At 38.7% G+C, this 22,591-nt stretch overlaps 1 protein-coding gene across 1 annotated transcript in view; it reads left to right on the forward strand.

The window, feature by feature from the left end:
• Nucleotides 1-22,591, forward strand: part of CEP128 (centrosomal protein 128) — a 446,899-nt gene that overhangs the window by 68,580 nt on the left and 355,728 nt on the right. Inside the window, exons 8-10 of the mRNA XM_030884984.2 lie at nucleotides 11,834-11,920; nucleotides 15,904-15,978; nucleotides 17,854-17,986. Coding sequence (XP_030740844.1) covers nucleotides 11,834-11,920; nucleotides 15,904-15,978; nucleotides 17,854-17,986 — 295 coding nt within the window. The remainder of the gene's footprint in view (nucleotides 1-11,833; nucleotides 11,921-15,903; nucleotides 15,979-17,853; nucleotides 17,987-22,591) is intronic.

The raw sequence follows: 22,591 nt of genomic DNA on the forward strand, positions 1-22,591 counted from the left end.
ACATGTAGGTGTTCTCACGAGGCTTCTCAAGTCCTGTTTGGAAATAGCAGTGTTTACTTTATAATACACAGTCTTGTGTATTTCATTTCAGCCTGACACATGTTTTGATGCTAGTACCATATATTAGTACATATTAATGTATTATTTAACCACACTTATTTTTCTATATGTGCTTGTTTTTTCTTGCCAATATTCCCTCTGTAAATGATGACAAATAGTGCTAGTGAGTCCCTTTGTGCAGTACCATATTCAGATAGACAGTTAATGCTGTTAATGCTGTGGTGATGATGAAAAATGTCTGTTGCTGTTGTGGACTGAGCAGCTGTCTGACACCCGAGATTTTCTGAGTGCAGAATTTGTTAATTTCTGTTATGCTTTTTTTGAAGAGTGGAATGTTCTATCTACATTTTCAGTGATGTATGCAAGACCATCTGTTTATAAATCTTTTTCCATCATTATCAATGAATATTTATTGGACAACTACTGAGCGCATAGTAATATTGTACAAAGACCACTCTTCTACAGATAGACTTATTCATTGACTTAATACTGTTTTATTTTTATTAGAAAATAGCACAAAAAAAAAAACACAAAAAGGCAAACCAAGTCCCTAAAGCACAAAATAACATCCATCTCTGAACCATGGAAGATGTTGTGTATTACAGTGCTGTCTGCTCAGGCATCTAAAGCTTGAGAAATTCTAAATTAAATTTCCACAATTATCTATGATCTTCTGTTTGTCAATAATTCTTACTCAAGTGGTGCTGCATGTGGAAGAGGGTAAAATGAAATATCATATTGCTCTGGGATTTTGAATAAAACTTTTTGCCTCCCCTCCCTGCCCTTTTGGGAGAAAGAATTATTCAGATCAAAACAGGCCCTCCACTTAGACTGATTTTTTTATTTTGAAGGAAATCCTGGAAAGTACGTTCATTGGGTTCCCATTTAACTTTACTTGCAAGATTTGTATTAAGTAGAAGATTGCATCAAATAGAACCTGTTCCAGTAATAGCAGTGGCATGGCATTTGAGGGAATGCTACTCTTTTCCATGGTTGCTTTTCAATGAAAGAAGCCAAAAGCCTTCACTGCCTTGTTAGCATACCAACTTTGTAGGCAATAATTAAGGTTTTGTTTTGCAGATTGGCAAATTTAATAACATTTGAAGAATGAAATCCTGACACTAGTTAATAGGGATTTTGCTTTTGAGTTATTTTTATAGTTATGCTGGCAGATTTTTGCTGATTCACCCATGGTCTCTGGCCTAGTTACTAACCTTCCATGTGGCCTTTGGCTGAGGTTTAGGGAAAAGGCTATGGCCATGAAACAGACCAAAAGGAATTGGCTGCCCCCGTCATTGAACTTATGACCTTTATTCATTAGCACTGGTGGTCCTACCCAGTCATACTCCACAAATACAGACTTCGTCAAACCAGCATGCTTGCTCACTCATCGGGAAAAATGGGTCAGTAATAGGTGCCCATTTATCATAACACAGTAATTCCAGTAAGAGCTTTTGAATTGTACTTTTCATAAGGAAGAAAAAGATATCTATAGACTATTGTCAAAGGATAGCATTGAGGTTTGGTTTTGATAGCCTTAGGTAATCTTTAAAGATAAGTATTAAGAATGACCAACAGGATAATATCATGTTAATTTTTTGATAAATATCACTTTAATACATGATACTGGTTGTAGCTTATGACTGCTTCATTTATTATATATTTGCTACTTTCATCTGGAAAATGTAGACTGTTCAACTGGCAGGAACTTTTTCTTTCATAGCCCCTAAATTTGCATGTTGTCCTAAACATTAAAGAGCAGTGTTGAGTTCCATTTGGACTTCCTTCATCGTATCCTGCTTTTACTTACTAAGAAATAATTTTTTATTGTACATTAACTTACTGCCATCAAGTCAAAGCTGACTCATAGCGACCCAGTAGATTTCTGAGATTATAACCCTGTGGGCTTCCAAGATTGTAACTCTTTACTGGTTTAGAAAACCCCATCTTTCTCCCAAGGAGCAGCGGGTGGTTTCAAACAGCTGGCCTCTGTCTTAGCATCCTATACTTCCCCAGCATCCCAATGCCTGGTCTGCCTCTACATCCTGGGCTTCTGTGCTCACTCCACACTCATCTTTGTGGCAAGACAAAGAATCCACTGCCTGGACCTTGGCCATCTTCCCATCTCCCCGCTAACGGCTGAGATCCAACAGGTCCCTCAGCAGGATCTGGGTTTGGCAGGGAAGTGACCCAGGGCAGAGGCCCCTGGATATGGAAGGATGAGGGTAGACTTACTGCCTGGCTTCCACAACACCAGAATCCTCTGCTCTCCTCCCAGATCCCCATCTAGCTCTTTTTGAGATAAATACTTGGTTCAGGGATTTAGAATATGAATGTATTGTTTTATTTCTCAAAAAGAATTTTAATTTTTTTTGTATTTTGTTTTGGTTTTTGTTGGCAGAGATAATCCCCAACTGGATGAACTTTAAAGGCTAAAATTTTCCATGACTGTAGCTAGTTCTCATGTGGGAGGGATCACCAAGTTGATTTAGGGTGAAACAATTTGGAAATTCAAAGACCTGGACAGGAATAAGACCTGTGTTAATGTAAATGAGTGATACTAATGCTAATCATCTATATTGCTCTTCCAAATGCCTACTAAGCTACCAATGTTTAAAGGTCTGAAGGTTAGATGGGTGTGGTTGAGGCTTTAAACATTTTTGGAACTCAATATATGTATTTTCATCTTAAAAAAATAAAGCTTGAACCATAGTGATTCGAACCACAAAGGATTTTGAATATAGCACATGTATTTAAAGAAATTAAAAATCATGAATGGCCTGTGATTCTAATTTAAAGCTTATGTCATCTAACTTGGATCAGAATCTCATAATGTGAAGTTTAAGATATTTGTTGATTGATTTTTATTTTTTACCCAAAGGAAGAATTGACTTATGAAAAATAGAAGAGCAACTCTTTTTTTTCCTTCAGATTATCAGTGACATGACTTTTTTATTCTTTACTGGTCCATGAAAAACGAAACAGCTGTGACTGGAATGTTTGTCCCGTCAAGTGTGATGTGACTGATCGATTCCGTGATCTGAGTGCACACGTGTTGTTGTTTTTTATAGTTATCGTTGACCAGTGAATCATCTGCCAGACCTGCCCTGTGACCAGAGGCATGCAATTGTACTGCTAGCACCGAGAATGGGAAGGATAGTTGACGTGCACAGTTTTTCTCTGGAAATTTTCATGGCCTGTTTAGGAGCTAACATGCGACCTTTGTTTCATTTCAACTCCATCGTTCTACTCCTCACTTGATGATCCATGTGAAATGGACAAAGGCCCTTTGCTCCCTAAATTTTTCCCTGCATCTTGAATAAATGATCTGTTAGAGCCCCCTGGGAAGCGTGGCTGTTCTTATACTTGTAGGGGTCTTTGCCTTTAGGTGAGATGTCTACAAACATTTTCTTTTCCCCCTTTCTCCTGCTGTCTTCAAAGAAAGGCTGTGTGTGTGTGTGTGTGTGTGTGTGTTTCAGTCAACCATGAGAGTTTAGATTCATCTACCTTTAAAGAACTGCAGTAGTACAATGCTCCATTTGTTAGTCTTTTTAATGGAAATAGGCGCACTTAAAGAAAAGAAGAAAAATTGTTGTTATTAAAGATTTCAATATGCCCCAGGGACTCCCTATTAAGTCTCTGTGTTGTTGCTGTAATCTTAAACTTGTAGGAGACAAGCTGAATCCTGGAGCCCGCCACATGATAGCTTTATAGCTAACCTGCTTTTGAGAAAAAAACAAAGCTTGAAAGGGCAAAATAACATAGTCATAGAAATTCATTGGCATGTACTACCCCACCCCCCTCCCTGCCTCCTCCTCTTATAACTGCTTTTACTAGGTCAGTTTTAATATGTAATTGTACATTGCTTGATCTAACTAAAATGGAAAAGAAACCCAGTGCAGCCTTACACACTTAAAAAAAGTGGTAAATGAGGTAAAGTTTATTATTAAGGTTTAAAAAAAATGGCTTGTAAATTTGATTCAGTTAATTTTTGTAGTGTTTCTCTTTTTTAAAACTGGTGTGTTACCTGTGGTTTTAGAAGTTTAAAGTGTATCAGTATATGTTTAGGAGGTCCCAAAAGTTGGAGTCCTTATTTATCTGTCTTTAAACGAGATAATGTAGAAAATGAATTCAGTACTCTGCTTGAGAATGGTGCATGGGTGTTTACTTGTTTACTGACTCGGGGAGGGGGGAGGATAGGAAGCAGAAACAGTGTTCAAATGTAATGTCATTTCGAGATGCTAAAGTGGAAGCATCATAGTGTGCTTTGAATTGCTCTTTAGTGTCTCACTGCTGCTCCTCAACTGGGAGAATGGAAGTTCTCATTGACTGTGTTTTCTAAGACTTACATATCCTTAGAGAGAAAAAAAGAAATAATAATATAAAAAGCTGTGAAAAATATTTGAGGCTGAGAGGAAAGCTATCAAAGAGAAGTATATTGTTTTTAGGAAAGTAATATTAGAAATAATGATCAGTATTGGAAGTGAGAAGCAAAAGAGTAATGCAGGAATATTTATTACAAATCCTCGGTGTCTTAGAGGATCAGAGAGTCTTGTATTCAAATACCTCATATACAGAATTTTGGACTTCCTAAAATTAGTTGCTATTCACATGAATTATGTGTATATATATATATATATAAAACTAGTTGGGATTCAATACATATATCATACCATTCCATTTTTCACTCATGTCAAATAGAATGTACAATTGCTACCACAATCCGTTTCCAAACATTTTTATCGCATGTAATTCCACAAAGTAGCAAGCATAATTTGATTGATTAAAGTTCAATTTATGGATTTTTCTTTCTTTTCTATCTATCTATCTATCTATCTATCTATCTATCTATCTATCTATCTATCATCTATCTATCTAAATTATTTTATTGGGGATTCTTACAGCTCTTATAACAATCCAGACATCAGTTGTATCAAGCATATTTATACATATGTTGCCATCATATTTTCAAAGCATATTTTTTCCTACTTAAGCTTGGTATCAGCTCTTCTTTTTTCCCCTCCCTCCCCTCTCCTTCCACCCTTGTGAATCCTTGATAAATTATAAACTATTATTATTTTAAATCATTTTATTGGGGGCTCGTACAACTCATCACAATCCATCCATCCGTCCATTGTGTACAACGTTTGTACATTTATTTGTTGCCCTAATCATTTTTCTTTCTATCTTTTTTTTAATAATCATTTTATTAGGGGCTCATACAACTCATCACAATCCAAACATAAATCACTTGTGTCCAGCACTTTAGTACATATGTTGACATCATCATTCTCACAACATCTGCCCTCCACTTGAGCCCCTGGTATCAACTCCTCATTTCCCCCCCTCCCTCCCCGCTCCCCCCTCCCCATGAACCCTTGATAATTTATAAATTATTATTATTTTATCATATCTTACCCATCCAACGTCTCCCTCACCCATTTCTCTGCTGTCTGTCCCCCAGGAAGGAGGCCATTTGTAGACCTTGTCATCTGTTCCCCCTTTCTCCCTCACCTTCCCTCCACCCTCCTGATATCGCCACTCTCTCCACTCGTCCTGGGGGGTTCATCTGCCCTGGCTTCACTGTATTTCCAGTTCCTATCTGTGCCAGTGTACATCCTCCGGTCCAGCCGGATATGTAAGATAGAATTGGGATCATGGTAGTGGGGGGGAGGAAGCATTTAAGAACGAGAGGAAAATTGCATATTTCATTGTTGCTACACTGCACTCTGATTGGCTCATCTCCTCCCTGCAGCCCTTCTGCAAGGGGATGTCCAATTTCCCCCAGATGGACCCTGGGTCCCCACTCTGCACTCCCCCTCATTCACAATGTTATGATTTTTTTTTTTGTCTTTGATGCCTGGTACCTGATTCCTTCACCATATTTCTTAAACACTGAATAAAACTTAAGATTTATATTATTTATAAGAAGTGACAATCAGAGTAACTAGCTACTGATATGAGGATGAAAATAATTATTCCTCACCCTATTCTTTAAAGGGGGTAGGGAGGTGGGGATCCTGGTATTGATGGAACCCTTTCTTTGGGCTGATCAAAGTTATCAGTTAGAAACCACCATCCTTTCCTCTGGAGAAAGACAAGGCTTTCTACTCCTAAAGAGTTACAGCCTCAGAGAGTCACAGGGGCAGTCCCACCCTGCCCTATTTAGGCTCTTTACTCATAGGACCACTGTGAGTCGACATTGACTCGATAGCAGTGAGTTTGCGTTTTTTATTTGATTTTAACTTGTATTTATTTGTGTTTATAGGGGTGGAATAAGGGGTGTGATTATGATTATCCGTATGAGTATTCAAAAGTGAGAATTAGAGTAAAAGTAGATTACACTTTATAAGTTGAAGTGGAAGTTTTATAGATCTGAGGAGAAACCAAATCCTGAGGCAGAACAAGGGGAAGGGGAAGAAGCAGAAGAGGATGCTTGGCTTTTGGGGCGTCCATGAGAAGTAAGAGAAAACATCTTTGAAAGAAATCTAATGGGTATATTCCAGCCACCGACAGACATCGTCATGTAAATTCCACAGCATTAATATTTTGGGTGTGGGCAGATAGTCTGGGGTTGAAAACAGAGAGGGTCACAGTTCTACTTATTGGTGAACAGCAGTTTGGGAGTTCATCAATTTATGAGAATCTAGGTTGTATGAGACTCTTAAATTCTGATGCAGGTGGCATTAATAGCTGCTATAGGGAGCCCTGGTGGTGCTGTGAGGTAGCCATTGATTTGCTAACTGCAAGGTTGGCAGTTCAAACCTATCAGCCACGTGGTAGGAGAAAGATGAAGCTGCCAGCATCCATAAAGATTTATAGTCTTGGGCCCCATTTAGAGCATAGGTTTCCAAAGGTATTTAGCCTACTACTCCTTTTTCCGGTGTGTATGGGAGGGATTAGCACTCCACTGGTAATTAGCACTTCACTGGTAATCCAGGATAAAATGTAGGCACCTGCTTTTACACCATCCCCCTCCTGCTTTTACACCATCCCCCTCCCTCCCAGGATCAGTCCAGTGCTCCCTGGCGGGGGTGGGGTGGGGGGGGGGTGCAGTCTCACCCACTTATGGAAACATTGCTTTAGAGAGTGTGCTGAGTCAGAACTTACTCAACGGCAGTGGTCATATAGAGTACTAAAAATTGGTGTGACAAACAGTAAGGTTCTTTACACAGGCATCTCTCCCTCAAGAATATATATATATATTTAATATAAAATAATTTATATTTATATATGTAAGTTATTGTGATAATGTTAACATGGCCCCACAGATTCTTTGCTACTATCCCTCAGGGAGGCTGAGCCCACCCCTGTGGGCTGGCCTTGGTGTGTTACGGAAAGGGAAGAATACTAGTCACTTTCTGTGGTGGGGAAACCTGGCAGACCAGACCAGGTATCACCTTCCTTTAAATAAGTGATCAAGGTTTACTAGTCCTAGGTCCTGTATCCATGATGTGAAGAGGAGGACACTTTTAACTCTATCCTGGTTATCTCCCAAATTTGTAACCCTGGTTAATCACAAGACAACATCAGACAGACCCAAATTGGACAGTCAGTGAAATACCTAACCAATGCTTTTCAAAAACATCAACATTCTGAACAATAAGAAAAGACAAATAAACTTTCACAAATTAACAGAGGCTGTTATTGTTAGATGTGCTTGAGTTAGTTCTGACACTTAGTGACCTAAGAGACTACAAGGAACACTGCCTATTCCTGTGCCGTCCTCCCCATCATTGCTACGTTGGAGCCCATCGCTGCCCGCACTGTGCCGACCCATGTCGCTGAAGGTCATCTGCTTTTTCACGGACACTGTGCTTTCTCTTTTCCCACAGAGGCTAAGGAGACACCGAAGGACACTCTGTAGTGTCATTTTACAATGACACTTACCTGTAGTAAGGATAATTGTAGTACAGCTTCGGGATTTGATCCAAGAACAATAAGGCATATTAGTGAAAAATAACGAGATATTCTAATAAGGTTCATAATTTAGTTGATTTTTTTATAATAATGAATGTCTGAGTTTTGATAAACTGATTATAGTTACATAAGATGTTAATATGAGGTGCATTGGGGAACTCTGAACTATCTTTAAAAATTCTTAAACTCTAAAATAATTTCAAAATAATGATTAAAAAAAATACCTCACCCATTGTTTTTTTTTCTAATGAAAACAGTGAAAGACAAAACTGTGAAAAGGGGAAATGTCATTAACTTTTTGGTAAGCCCTAAAATATTTATTTTCCAATACAACTACACTGGAGTAATTTGAAAGGCACCTTGGTGGTTAAGAAAATATGACAATCAAGAAAGAGGGGGAAATCTTGAAAGTTTCCATCTATCTGGAGAACAAAGTTGGCCCATCGAAAATAAAATTGTTCAGAATTTATGAAGGGAGATTTATTTGTCCTTTCAACTTATGTTTATAATCTACTCTGTGCCAAACACTGTTAGAAAGAAAATTATGATCATCACCAATGAGATTGCGGGCCTTTTGAAACTTATAGTCACATGAAAGCTTTGTGTTACACTTTGGAAACGTAAGCTCTTTGATAAATGAGGATTATTTTAAATCAAGTAAGTCTTGAAGGATTATTCTGAAAACGTGAGTAAGTAAAACTAAAATATATACACGATTTTAAAACATTACCTGTTAATATGTTTAATCAAAATAATAAGCAAACTCTTGGCAAATGTTAAAAATATCTTTCTTGATCATTTTTTTTTCAATGTAAAATGTTCCAGGATCTTAAAAATTTAATGTTTAGAAATCTTAGAAAAGGGGCAGCAGTGGAGTAATTCCAGTTAGTAAGTGGAGAAATTTTGGGCTATAATGAAATAAGTTAAACTCTTTGTGTTGCAGCATGAGGTTAAGTTTTTAAGGCCCAGCATGTGACTCCTCTTTTCTCACTTCAGACAGTGAAGATGGAGGGGGGGTCAGAGTCTAGAACATACAGAGGCATACAAAGTCACATGACAAGGATCATTTTATTTTAGCTACTCCTGGCTACATTATCTTCCATGATAGGCTTTGAACTCTCCTCCCACCTCTGGAAAGCTGTGATCCTGATCACTAGATTTGGTACTTAAGCCTTCTTAACAATTTTGGAAGGACTCTTGGAAGGGTTTGGGGCAAACCCTTCTTATTTGAAGTGGAGTCCTTCAGCCCTCTTCAGGATACTGCTCAAATCACATCAAATGGCACGATCCTTTGTATACTCGTGTTGAAGGGCTTCTGTTCAAGAGTTTGAATTTAGAAGTGGAGGCTAGCTGTTCATATGGCTTGATGAAACTTTTCAACTGCCTGAGGAAGTATTCCTTAGAACCACTTCTGTGTGGAAAGCCTAGGCTGTATTTTTAATCCAATGAAAAATATAGAAAAAGGTAATTGACGTAGTTTAACTCATAAAAATGTAGGATTATGTTGGAATAATGTTGATGAATGAGGTAGTCAAAATTTTTAAGAAATGTATTGACCAAACACAGCAGCATCTTTCTTACACCTATATACACATTCATGCACATATTGGGTGGGAGAAGACTGAGGAATCATTAAAAGAAAGGCAGCAATAACTAGGATAATTTTGTTATGAAACACTTGTAATCTTAGTAAAAAAGTACCATACATATAAAATTGAGTATTCGTACCAATTACACTTGCCATCCAGTATAGAACAAATATCACACATCAAAGCCATTTGATAATTTTAAGTAATTTGATATTTATATTTGATAACTTTAAATTTGATAATTACTTAAAAGGCATTATGATTTTAGATACTTGATTGAAGTAGTTGATACGTTTAATAGTTGTTTTTTATTGAGCATTTACTGTATGCTGGATACTGTCCTGTGGGCTCTGCATGTATCCTCCAGTGTTCACCACAACTGTGTAGTGTTTGTCTCATTTCAGTGTGGAGAATCAGTACTGCTCAGTGAGTGATGCAGTACCAGGGAGTCTCGATCTTCACCCTATTTCTGTTACTAAATGAGTGACCTTAGGCAAGTTTATGCCTCAATTTTCCTGTCAGTACAGTAGATTTAATGATAATTCAGGACTTTCATGATTAAACTATTATAAAAAGTTGGAATGACTGTATACTAAGTACTTAAGAAGAGTGCTAATATTAAACTCTCTGAAAGTATTATATTATTATACTGACTGAAACTGAAGTTACTTCTCATTTTGCTGAGATGTGTTTTATTTTGACCCATAATATTGCATGCTGTGGCAGAACTGACAGTGGTCCTATAAATTAAGGGTCATGTTTATTTTATGTACAGAAGTAGTGGCTAGCACAGTGCGAGGCACATAGAAAATGCACTTAGTGGATATTTGACGAACTCCTAAGTCAATGAAATTGATTGAGTATGCTTGCATCTAGCTATTTTCAACAGGTGCTGCTGTTTTGTTAAAAAAGCGTTTCCCCCCCTTTTTTACATTGAGCATGTGTATCTTGTTGGAAAAGCACTTCTGGCATTTGGCCTTTCTCAATTTGTCCTCTTCACATACATTTCGCTAAATTAGATTTAAAAAAAAGGAAAAGAAAAGAAAGGCCTTTGAGAAGTTTTGAAAAACTACTCTGAGTACTTTTTTCTTAAGTTAGAAAACATTAAAAAAATAAAATGAAAACAAAACAAACACTTTTATACAATTTCCTCTAGTTCTTTAATGCTTCCTCCCCCTCCCACTATCATGACCCCAATTCCACCCTACAAATCCGGCTAGACCAGAGCATGTGCCACTAGTGATACAGATAAGAGCTTGCAACACAGGGAATCCAAGATAGATAAACCCCTCAGGGCCAATAACGGAAATAGAGATACCAGGTGTAAGGAGAAGGTGGGGGGAAAGAGGGAAAACCGATCACAAGGATATACATCCTAGGGGGATGGACAACAGAAAAGTGGATGAAGGGAGACAGCAGTCGGTGTAAGACATGGGGGGAAAATTTATAAATTATCAATGGTTCATGACGGAGGGAGGGTGGGGGAGGGGGAAAATGAGGAGCTGCTATCAGGAGCTCAAGTAGAAAGAAAATGTTTTGAAAATGATGATGGCAACATATGTACAAACATGCTTGACACAATGAATGTTTGTATGGATTGTGATAAAAGGTGTAAGAGCCCCCAATAAAGTGATTTATTAAAAAAAAAATTAAAGGAAAATACTAACAAAATGAGATATGGTTTACCTTTTAAAATAAACAACAATAACAATTTTGTGTCTATTAGAGTTAATGTATTTTTCCACTTAAGGGAAGACAGTGTGGGATAGGATGCCTTGTTTTCTCCATATGAGATATAGTTTGAAGAGCCAGTTACATGTCACAGTAAACAATCTTATATGTTAATAATGAAATCACGTTTCTACCCTGCTGGAGTATATTTTTCAGAATTTCTATGAAGCTAGTTTTTGTATTACATAGGTGAACAGGTATGTAATTTTTAAACTCTGTTATTTCAGCCATAAGCTTATTTGTTTCCAAGACAACTAACTGTTGGCTATCTTGGCTCTCTGAGTGTATAACGAGATTTCCACCAATGAGGAAAAAAGGATACTAGATGGAAATTGATCACAAAGATCAGGATGTTGTTTCTATTTGATCCCCATGAAAATCATTTTTGGAATTCAATGATTGAGCAGGCTGTAATTCATTTACAGATTTCTGTCTAATTCATAACCATATGTTCCTCAGTATTTTCTTAATAAAATTACTAGTGACTTTACTGTTCACACACCTTTTTGAATAATGCTTTTGTTTTCATGTAGGCACTGAAGAAACAAGAAAATCAAGCAGAGGAAGATGAAGGAGTGATGAAAAATAAACTCAGGCAAACGGAGACTGAGAAGAGTAAAGTAAGATTTTAAAAGTTACCTTTTCAGAGCGATGCGTTCGGTCCAGTGACAATTGTCAAATGCTCTGAAAAGTGTCTTCGAGATTGTTTGCTTGAACAGAACGAAGTCCCTGTTTGGACGTGGAGTGCGGGGGGCCCTACCGCTCTCTTGTCGGTCGACCTTGGACACAGTTACGGGTCCTTTGCCACGCTTGCTGTCTGTGGCAGCTCTGCTTTTCTAGAGCGGAGCTCAGCTTCACAGTGCCTATCTGGGAAACCTCTCAAGAACTTGACTTTCCTACAGGAGTAGGAACGACCTGCTGTTTAAGGCATGGGTGTTTTGGATCTATGTTCATTGCCCTTATAGAAGATGTTGTTTCCAGCCCAGTTTAGAGAATGCATGACCTTTGACATTACGTCATTTTCTGTGAGCATATACAGCCTAGAAATTTAGATTGAGAGAGGAATTCAGGGACAGATGAGTGGACTAAGGGGTGAGGCCAAGCTAATGCATGTTAATGTAACATTTGATTCGATTTAATGGTCTTATTTCTATATTATGTTTAGTATCTACCCTTTGGGAGTTGAGTTTGTGGATATTACATAGGGATCCTGCCCAGTATGGACCTTGGTCAATTTCAGTGGCATCTTGATGTATGATTTCTCCATCAAAATAAGATAATTGGTTAGACAATATGTTTGTGTGTGTGTGTTTGTTTATGTATATGTGAATTCTGTGATGCCACATGAACTTTACTTTTATTTTTCAATATGTCATTTATCTTGTAAGCCAAATGTGTAATTAAAAATTATGGGTTAAATTTACAATTTTTAATTTTGAAGTACTTGAGATTTGATGAAGCAAAATAAGAAAAAAGACAGAAGAGCAAAGCAAGCAAGCAGTGTTTGGAGAGATCCAGTGTCCTCTTTATCCCCTTTCTTCCAGGAGGCATGTTTTCCATAGCCGTAGTGCATTATGAAAAGCTACAAGACTTTGGTACAATCCCTTAGCGTTCATTCTGATCTAACCAGTTTCACAGTGTTTGTACTGCTGAACAGTTTTATTGCTTGTGTGAATCCACGTTACCTCCACCACCGTGAAGATACAGAATCCTTTTTTATAATGACTAGCCTCTTATGGGAGCTCTGGTGGTGTGGTAGTGAGTTAAGCATTTGGCTGATAATTTGCTAACTGAGAGGTTGGCAGTTCGAAACCACCAGCCACTCTGAAGGATAAAGGTGAGGCTTTCTATTCCCATGAGTCTCAAACAACACTTTTGTCTACTTTTCCATCTAGGTTCCAATTTTGGTTGCAATGGCCACACAGAATTCACAGACAATATTCATGATTAAAGGGCTTATTAAGGAAGTGAACAGGTTACAATGCAAAGCAGAAGAGTTCAGGATACAATTGTTCATCAGGATATGTTACAAAGTTCTCTCAGGGCTACTCATAAATGCCCAAGGGCATGCCGCTTTGTTGTATGCCTCAACCCCAAAGGTGTTCCACTCAAGCTCCATGGCTTTGCAAGCCAATCTCCCTGAATTTAGTGCACAGAGCCACCCCACTCTGGTAAGCCTCTGCCTGAAGGCACTGAGCTCCAACTCCATGGGTCAGCAAGCCCAGCTCCCCAATTAAGTATGCCACAAGCCACCCTCCTGTCGGTAAACACTCGGCTTTACTTGCCCTGTGGCACTCGGTTCCATGCTTTGATTTCTGATTCTTCTGCGGCTCCCACTCTGATGTCACAGCTGTCTTCTGGATCAAGAAGACTCGTTGTCCAGGGATCTCATGGTCCAGAGGATATGCTCCACTCGTGCCTCTCACTGGCAGTGAGACCTCTCTCCTGCTTATAAGAAGGCTCATTTTATACCCAGCAGGATGACATCCCAATGAGTCCAAGATGCAATATACTCACAGGTGACTTCTATCAATATCATTCTCTACTTTCTTACCCAGACCCATGCAGGAAAAGGTCAATCGATAGGTGTTAGAGACTTTGACTAGAAGAGTCATATTAAATAATTCACTACCTACTGTGTTCCATAATATTTTATATATAAGCCCACAAGGGCAGTTCTACTTTGTCTGGTAGGGTTGCTATGAGTTGAAATTGACTTCATGGCAGTAAAAAACCTTCCATATACCCCTTGATAGCCACACCCACAACATGTACACTTTTCTTTTCTTTTCTTAACATGTACAATTTTGAAGGACATGTATAGAGATAGTAGTTCAAATTTATTTTTTTACATTTTTATTATAAACTAGGTAGGGGTTTACATTTCCGATCATGAACTTTGTATTCAACAGTTTAAACTACTAATCAAACTCCCAATAGTTCATCCTCCCCCTGCTGCTTGCTGTCTCATCGCCCTCTTGCGGATCACCATTTTCCACGTCAGCCACGCTACCATCAGTCAACAGTCTGGGCCACTGGTTAGCAAACTGCAGCTCACTAGTCGTATGCAGCTCTACGGTTACGTATACGTAGCTCTGAAGTAAAAGTAAACGTTTTTAAAGGATATTATTCTGATAATGGTTATTTTATATGTAAAAGTATATTTATGACTCTGCAATAATTTTTAAATTATTTTGAAGGACAGGATTGGTTCCCATATCTAGTCTACTGCTTTATCTCCCTTGCTTTGCTCTCTCGGAGGTGATTAATTGTGCTTACGGTTACTCCTCTAAGTCAAAACATGTTAGTTTACATTTGTGATTTTAAAAACAACCTTGCATGTTCAGGTCTGTTTTTCTTTTGTTGTGGTTCTATGCTATCAAGTCTGTTCCATCCCACAGCGGCCCGAAAGTAGAACTGACATCTAGGTCCGAGGTGCTGATCCTCTTATGAGCAGATCACTAAGTCTTTTGTCCTTGGACTTTCCATCTGCTTAGCAAGCCAGTGGTTTAACTAGATGTGAGCTCTGGGTTTTTAACGATTTCATGTCCATTGTCCACACGATTACATTTTACAGCTTGAAACACATTAAGCATGTTCAGATGTGTACTTTGTGGGATATTTAATTACTTAACTGACTTATATTTCCATGGATACTTACCTAGTTGCAGTGTTAAGAAAAATTTTGGTGTCTTATTCTGACACGTTACATTTTCCATTAAAATGAATCCTAAATCTAAGCAATCACCAATTAGAGGAAATGGACTTTGAGTTATAGAACCTTTGCGATGCTTATTCTCAGTTGATTTGACAGTATATGTGATAATTTAAAGAAATCATTGTGTTAGAATGTGCATGAAGATGCTTCAGAGATGAAACAGACCTTAGCCAAAAACCCCTAACATGGAGTTAATTCTGATCTCTAGAACCCTTAGAGGACAGAGTGGAATTGTACCACAGGGTTTTCTAAGGCTATCGTTTTTATGGGAGCAGCTGCCACATCGTTCTTCCATATAGCCATCGCGAATTCACACCCCTGTTCTTTCAGTTAACAGCCAAGCATTTGACCTTGATACTACCAGGGCACCTTGGGCAGGACCTACAAACCAACCACCCAACCCAAACACACTGCCATCGAGTAGATTGCAACTTATAGTGACCCTATCGGATAAAGTAGAACTGCCTCTGTGGGGTTCTGAGGCTGTAAATCTTACAGGAGCAGAACGCCCCATATGTCTCCCTTGGAGCGGTTTATGAGCTGCAACTGCTGACCTTGGAGTTACCAACCCAATATTTAATCCTATGCCACCAGGTCTCCGTGGAGAAGAGTTCAAATACAAAATAACTATTGTAAATATAACAAAGGCCTGAGGAGAAGGCTCTTAAACAAGATCCTGATGTCTCATCTAGTTCATTTTGTACTCATATGATATAATTTGTGTTATTTTAAAGAAATATTAATGTATGTTTTTGGCTACTTATCATTGTATGTTAGCTCTAACTGCTGAGAATAATTCCACCTTTTTTATCTCTTACACTTTGCATATAATAATGTACTTATTTTTCCACATCGGAGATTTAAATGTTTTTCTTCACCCTGCAGCTTGAACAGGAGTTAGAGCTGTGTCGAGGGTTACTGAATCAATCAGAGGGCAGCAGAGAAACACTTATGTGCCAGGTAAGTAAGTCTATGGGAGCTATGAAAATCCACCTTCCCATTAAACCAGCATGCATACTTCTTAAAGAAAGGGAAAAGAAAAGTGTTTCTTAAAAATGTTTTCTCTAATGAATGTATATATTAACACACCTGAGCACGAGATGGAAATCTTTTCAGGAAGATTCATCGAAGGCTGGTACTAAGGCACAGGTCCAGGTTCCACTGTGAAAGTGTAGTTTGGTGATTGCTACTCCAATTTACTCTTGGTAGTATGGATCATGTAAAAGTAGACTGGTTATGTATGAGAACGTTTTCTCAGAATTTAATTTTATTCCAAGAGCCATTGAAGAGTGAAGGAGGAATTAAATGTACAAAGTAGACCCTTACATGTTCAAGTTACTTTGAATCATCATTGTCTTGTAGTTATGTTTTCAAGGTGCCATCTACCCACTTTTAATCAAAGATAAGCTTAATTTTTAAGTATAACATTTTGTAACCCATTAGTCTGTAATGGGGGTTTGGCGCTCTGATATTTAAATTTCAATAACTTTAAATAGCCATCTTTTTTACACTGTGAGTTTCTGACTCCCTCTCTTCCTGTGTTTAATATAAATTGCAAATGTGCCTTCCTTTGTTTTGAGGTACACGTTACATAACTCAGCCTACACAAAATGCTTGGTAAGCACAGGTGTCAGGCATAGTAGATGTTCCGAAGAAGTATTACCTTTTGACAATTGGCGCTGGAAATACACTGTAGCACCTGTTTTATAAACCTTTAAAAATAAATGTTCATTGGCTTTGTTCTGTAGCCAGTGGCCACAAGGAATTAATGTTGGCAGAGTTCAGACTTCTCTTTTTGATGATTTATGTTTGTATTCAATTGTATTCTGATACTTTTTCTCTTTATTCTGACTCATAATCTCTAATTTCACATTTTGAAGCCGGCAGTTTCCGCGTTCAGGTTGTCATTGTGACTTTAGCTGAGTCTTTCAACTACTGCCAACTTTAAAAACCACCGGGGAGGATCTGCTATGTAGACAATATGCTTATCTCCAGAAGTACAAAGATGAATAAATAGATAAGTCCCCTACCTCAAAGCGTTCATTATTTATTCAACTGCCTGTATTGCTCATTTATTTTGTGAACTATTCTAATATAAAAATATGCCTAATCGTGACCCTTTTACTACAGTTCTTGAAGTACAAATAGTCCCTGACTTAAGACAAGTCAGGGACTACTTGTTCTACTCAGTTTTAAGTTGATTCTACTATAAGCCACTTACCTTTTTTAGTTTTGGTTTTTATTATCATTGCCTTTTATTATCAGTATCTTTATAAATCTAAATCTTGGAACATATGTGAGTGCACATCTGAGAATGCTCCTGTCGGGTACAACACTGTGTAGAGTATATGTTACTAATGAAAGTTGTGCAAATAAAAGGACACATAGACCCTCTAAAGTTTAGTTAACTGTAATGAAAATCCATCACAAGTTGGAGACAACCTATGATAGACTAAAAATCTTTTAATGCTTTTATATTCTTCACCTGTTTGGAAGGAAATAGATAAAGAATATAGAAACATTAAAAGATACAGGATGAACTTGAAAGAGGCTTGGATAATAGTGGTGGAGTACACAACACATTTTTTCACATCGGACAGGGAAAAGAAAGCTGTTGATTATTTTTGGAAGGGATTACTAAGCAGTGGTGTGAGAGGCAATTGTACTGGTCTTGGCTTAGCACAGAGGTCGACTTGGCTTCACTTTGTATGTACAATAGCTCATCAGAAATATTTTTTCCGCCACGGGAAATGATTGGAAATAATTTGTAGGTTAAGTTTTTTTTTTCTTTTTGAAACCAGATAAAAGTTTCATTTTTTGACATTTTGTATTTAGATAGAAGAACTTCGTACACAGCTACTGAAAGCAGAAGGTGATCGAAAGGGCTTACAGCATCAGATGTCTCAGATTTCCAGGCAGCAGTCAAATCATCAGGATGAACAAGCAGACAGCTGGAGGTTTAGGAGAGGTAAACTTCTGAGTTGTGTATGGGAGTTTGCTTTTTCTCTTTTTTTTGTTCCTTAGAAAACGGACTCCTTGAGGGGTTCAAAGGGTTAGTGTTTTTGGCTGCTAACCTGTGTTAGTCTGGGATGACTCGAGAAACAAATTCATAGACGCTCGTATGTGTATAAGAAAGAACTTTATATGAAAGAGCAATTGTATATTGAGAAAACTATACAGCCCAATCCAGATCAAGTCCATAAGTTTGATACTAGCCTACATGTCCGATAACAGTCTATCAATTCCTCTCCAGACTCACTCAACACATGCAATGACGCTGAATGCAGGAAGATCACAGGGCAGTGGGTGCAAAGTTTTGTGGATCCAGGGGTGGTGGAAGCATCTCAGTGCTGGCATGGGTCTCCATGTGGCTCCTCCAGCTCCAGGGCTCTGATTCCATCAGTTTAAAAATCATTTTATTGGGGGTTCATACAACTCTTACATAATCCACACATCCATCCATTGTATGTCCAGCACATTTGTACATTTGTTGCCCTCATCATTCTCAAAACATTTCCTTTCTACTTAAGCCCTTGGTATCAGCTCCTCATTTTTCCCCTCCCTCTCTGCTCTCTACTCCCTCATGAACCCTTGATAACGTATAAATTATAATTTTGTCATATCTTACACTGTCCGATGTCTCCCTTCACCCACTTCCCTGTTGTCCGTCCCCCAGGGAGGAGGTTATTTGTAGATCCTTATAATCAGTTCCCCCTTTCTACCCCACCTTCCCTCCACCCTCAGGTATTGCCACTCTCAGCACTGGTCCTGAAGGGATCATCTGTCCTGGATTCCCTGTGTTTCCAGTTCCTATCTTTACTCATGTACATCCTCTGATCTAGCCAGATTTGTAAGGTAGATTGGGATCATGATAGTGGGGTGGGGTGGGCAGGAGGCATTTAGGAACTAGAGGAAGGTTATATATTTCATTGTTTCTACACTGCATCCTGACTGGCTGGTCTCCTCCCCGCAACCCTTCTGTAAGGGGAGGTCCAGTTGACTACAGATGGACTTTGGGTCCCCAATCTACACTCCCCCTCATTTACAATGATATGATTTTTTGTTCTTTGATGCCTTATACCTGATCCCTTTGACACCTCGTGGTCACACAGGCTGCTGTGCTTCTTCCATGTGGGCTTTGTTGCTTCTGAGCTAGATGGCCGTTTGTTTACCTTCAAGCCTGTAAGACCCCAGATGCTATATCTTTTGATAGCCGGGCACCATCAGCTTTCTTCACCACATTTGCTTATGCACCCATTTGTCTTCAGTGATCATGTCGGGAAGGTGTGCATCATGGAATGCCAATTTAATAGAACAAAGTGTTCTTGCATTGAGGAAGTACTTGAGTGGAGACCCAATGTCCATCTGCTGCCTTAATACTAAACTTATAAATATATGTATGTAGATCTATTTCCCCACCATCATATATAATTATATTTACATATGTATATGTCTGAATTTAGAGCTCTATAAATACCCGTTGCCTCTTATTTCTTTCCTCTATTTCCTTATATTTTCATCTTGTCCCACTCTCATGCTTACCCTTCATTTGGGTTTCATTAATTTCTGTCGGTTACATTGCCCTTGATCAATTCCTAGCAGGCCTCTCACACCCTCCTTGCCACTGATTTTGGATCAATTCTTGTTCCCTTGTCCCTTGGTTGGTCAACACCACCTTCTTTCCACAACCTCCCCCTCTCCCATGTCCCGCTGGAACCATTGGTACCACTGTTTTCTCCTCCAGACTGTTCATCTGGCCTATCTCATCTAGATTGACCTGCAGAGATAATAATATGCACAAAAAACCAAGACATAGCAAAGTAAAGTGACAAAAGAAAATAAAACAACGACAATAACAAAAAAATGCCAATGACAAAAAATAAAGAAATTGATAATAAAATAAAAATAAAAAAAAGAAAAACCTATAAATAGTTCAAGGTCTGTTTGTTGACCTCTAGGAGTGCCCTCCAGTGGAGTCCGATGGTGTGCCATGCCCTGGCCCCAAAGTCTATCCTTGGAACTCCCTCAGGACCTCCCTGGTCTGCTCTCCCAGCTGCCCTACTGCACGCCCTTAGTGTTTTGCCTCGGTGTGGTGGGGTTAGACTGGGCCAGTCCCGACACTGTGTCTCCATTGTCCCCCGTAGGGCCATGGGTCAGTGAGGGATGTCATGTCTCATAGTGGGACCAGCCATGTGGTCTACTCTGTGCATTGGCTGTTCTAAGTGGGGATATCGTCCTCCAGGCTTGCTGGGCCAGGATGCGTTCCACTCTCTCTTCCTCTCCATTCATTTGCTCCCATGTTCTCTGATCAGATATGTCCCTCTCCCCGAATTGCAGCTTCAGTGCCGTCCTCTAAAGTAAATTCTTCAGGGGAGAGAGGGATTCAGGCTGGGCTCTCAGACCCGACCACTGGTTCCCTGCTCCATGCTGGCACACTGCATTCACATCCTGGAACACTGGGTTGAAGTCTGATCCTTCTTTCCCTGTGGAGATATGAACAATACCCTCCCCTTGGGTGGATTAGTGTCCTGTTCCCCAGCTACACATTTCTATCTTTTTTTCTTCCCCACCCCTCCTTTTTAGTTGGTTACCATATATACCCCTGGATTTTTGTCTGGCCCCTGCCATACTACCTGAACCTCACCCGAGGTATGTTTGTATATGGTAGCTTTTTCCCTATGCCCCTTTTGCATTTTTTTTTGTGTTGCTTATCTCAGCAGACTCATGTTGTATTTGTCCTTTTGCACTTGGCTTACTTTACTTAGCATAATTTCCTCCAGTTCTTCCCATGCTGCGATATGCCTCATGCATTCATCACTGCTCTTTAGTGATGTGTAGTATTCCATTGTATGTATATACCATTTTTTAAATCCATTCATCTATTGATGGAAATTTGGGTTGTTTCCAACTCCTTGCAATTGTGAACTGTGCCACAATGAACACTGGAGCACAGATGTCTGGCTATGGTTTGTTTCTTGCCTCTTCTGTGATCTTGTCTGATGTGTATAGCAGAGCGATAGACTTCTGTTTGTTGATCTTGTATCCTGCCACTCTGCCATATTCCTCTGTTGCTCCCAACACTCCACTTGTAGAATTTAGGGGATTTTCGATGTATAGAATCATATCGTCTGCGAATAATGATAATTTTGCCTCTTACTTCCCCGGATGAATACCTTTGATGTCTTTTCTTTGTGTTTTGTTTTTAGCTAGTACTTCCAGTACGATGTTAAATAGGAGTAGGGAAAAGAGGCATCCTGGTCTGGTCCCCATTTTCACTGGAATTATTTTCATCTTTTCTCCATTTACTACCACGTTGGCTGTTGGTTTTTCATATATAGTTTGTGTAATATTGAGGAATTTTCCTTCTATTCCTATCTTCTAGAGTGTCTTAAACAGGAATGGGTGTTGGATATCGTCGAATGCTTTTTCCGCATCTATCGATATTATCATGTGGTTCTTATCATTTTTCCTGCCAATGTGGCTTAAAATACTAATGTTCTTTTGTATGTTGAATCCTTCCTGCATCACTTATATGAATCCCACTTGGTCATGGTGAATTATTTTTTTTATATGCTTTTGTATTGGCCAGTGTTTTGTTAAGGCTTTTTACATAGATGTTCATTAGGGATATTGATCTGTAGTTCTCAATTCTTATGGGATCCTTCCCTGCTTTAGTTATCAGAGTTATACTAGCTTCATAGAAAGAGTTTGGGAGTTTTCCATCTTTTTCTATGTTATGGAAGAGTGTATGTAGGATTGGTGTCAGTTCTTGCCTGAATGCTTGGTAGAATTCTCCTGTGAAGCCATCTGGCCTGGGGGATTTTTTTTGTTGGTAATCCCTTAATAACCTTGTCTATTTCTTCCATTTCTATGGGTTGGTTGAGATTCTTGACATCCATCTGGGATAGTGTGGGGAGGGATTGTGTTTCCAGGTATTTGTCCATGTCTTCCAAGTTGTTGAATTTGTTAGAGTACAAGCCTTCATAGTACTATGTAATTATTCTTTTGATTTCATTAGGATCCGTTGTAATTTCCCCTGCTTCATCTTTCATCCTTGCAATTGACATTTGTTCCTACCTTTCTTAGGTTAGGTTTGCCAGCACTCTATCAACACTGTTAATCCTTCCAAAGAACCAACTTTTAGCTTCATTAATTTTTTCCATAGTTTTCTTATTTTCCCTCTCCTGTATCTCAGCTCTGATTTTTATTATTTATATCCTTTTGCTATTAGTGGGGTTTTTCTGTTGATTCTGCTCTAATTGGTGTGAGTTTGTGCTAGCATATCAACCACGAGTCTCATCTTTTTTAATGTGTGCATTTATTGCTATCATTCTTCCTCTGATAAATGCCTTTGCTGTATCCCACAGGTTTGGGTATGTTGTATTTTAATTCTCATTGGTTTCTAGAAATTTCCTGATTTCATCTCTGCTCTGGGTCAATACCACCAGCTCCTTTTGAAATAGAGAATTATTCATCCTCCAATGGTTTGCCCTTGTTTTCTTTGATTTCCAGTCTTATGGCACAGTGATCGGAGACATATATCTGTCTAATCTCTATGTGCTTGAATTTACTC

The sequence above is a fragment of the Echinops telfairi genome, unplaced genomic scaffold (assembly GCF_000313985.2).
Source record: "Echinops telfairi isolate 266 unplaced genomic scaffold, ASM31398v2 ScPeMD7_18;HRSCAF=68, whole genome shotgun sequence".
Classification (NCBI taxonomy): Eukaryota; Metazoa; Chordata; class Mammalia; order Afrosoricida; family Tenrecidae; genus Echinops; species Echinops telfairi.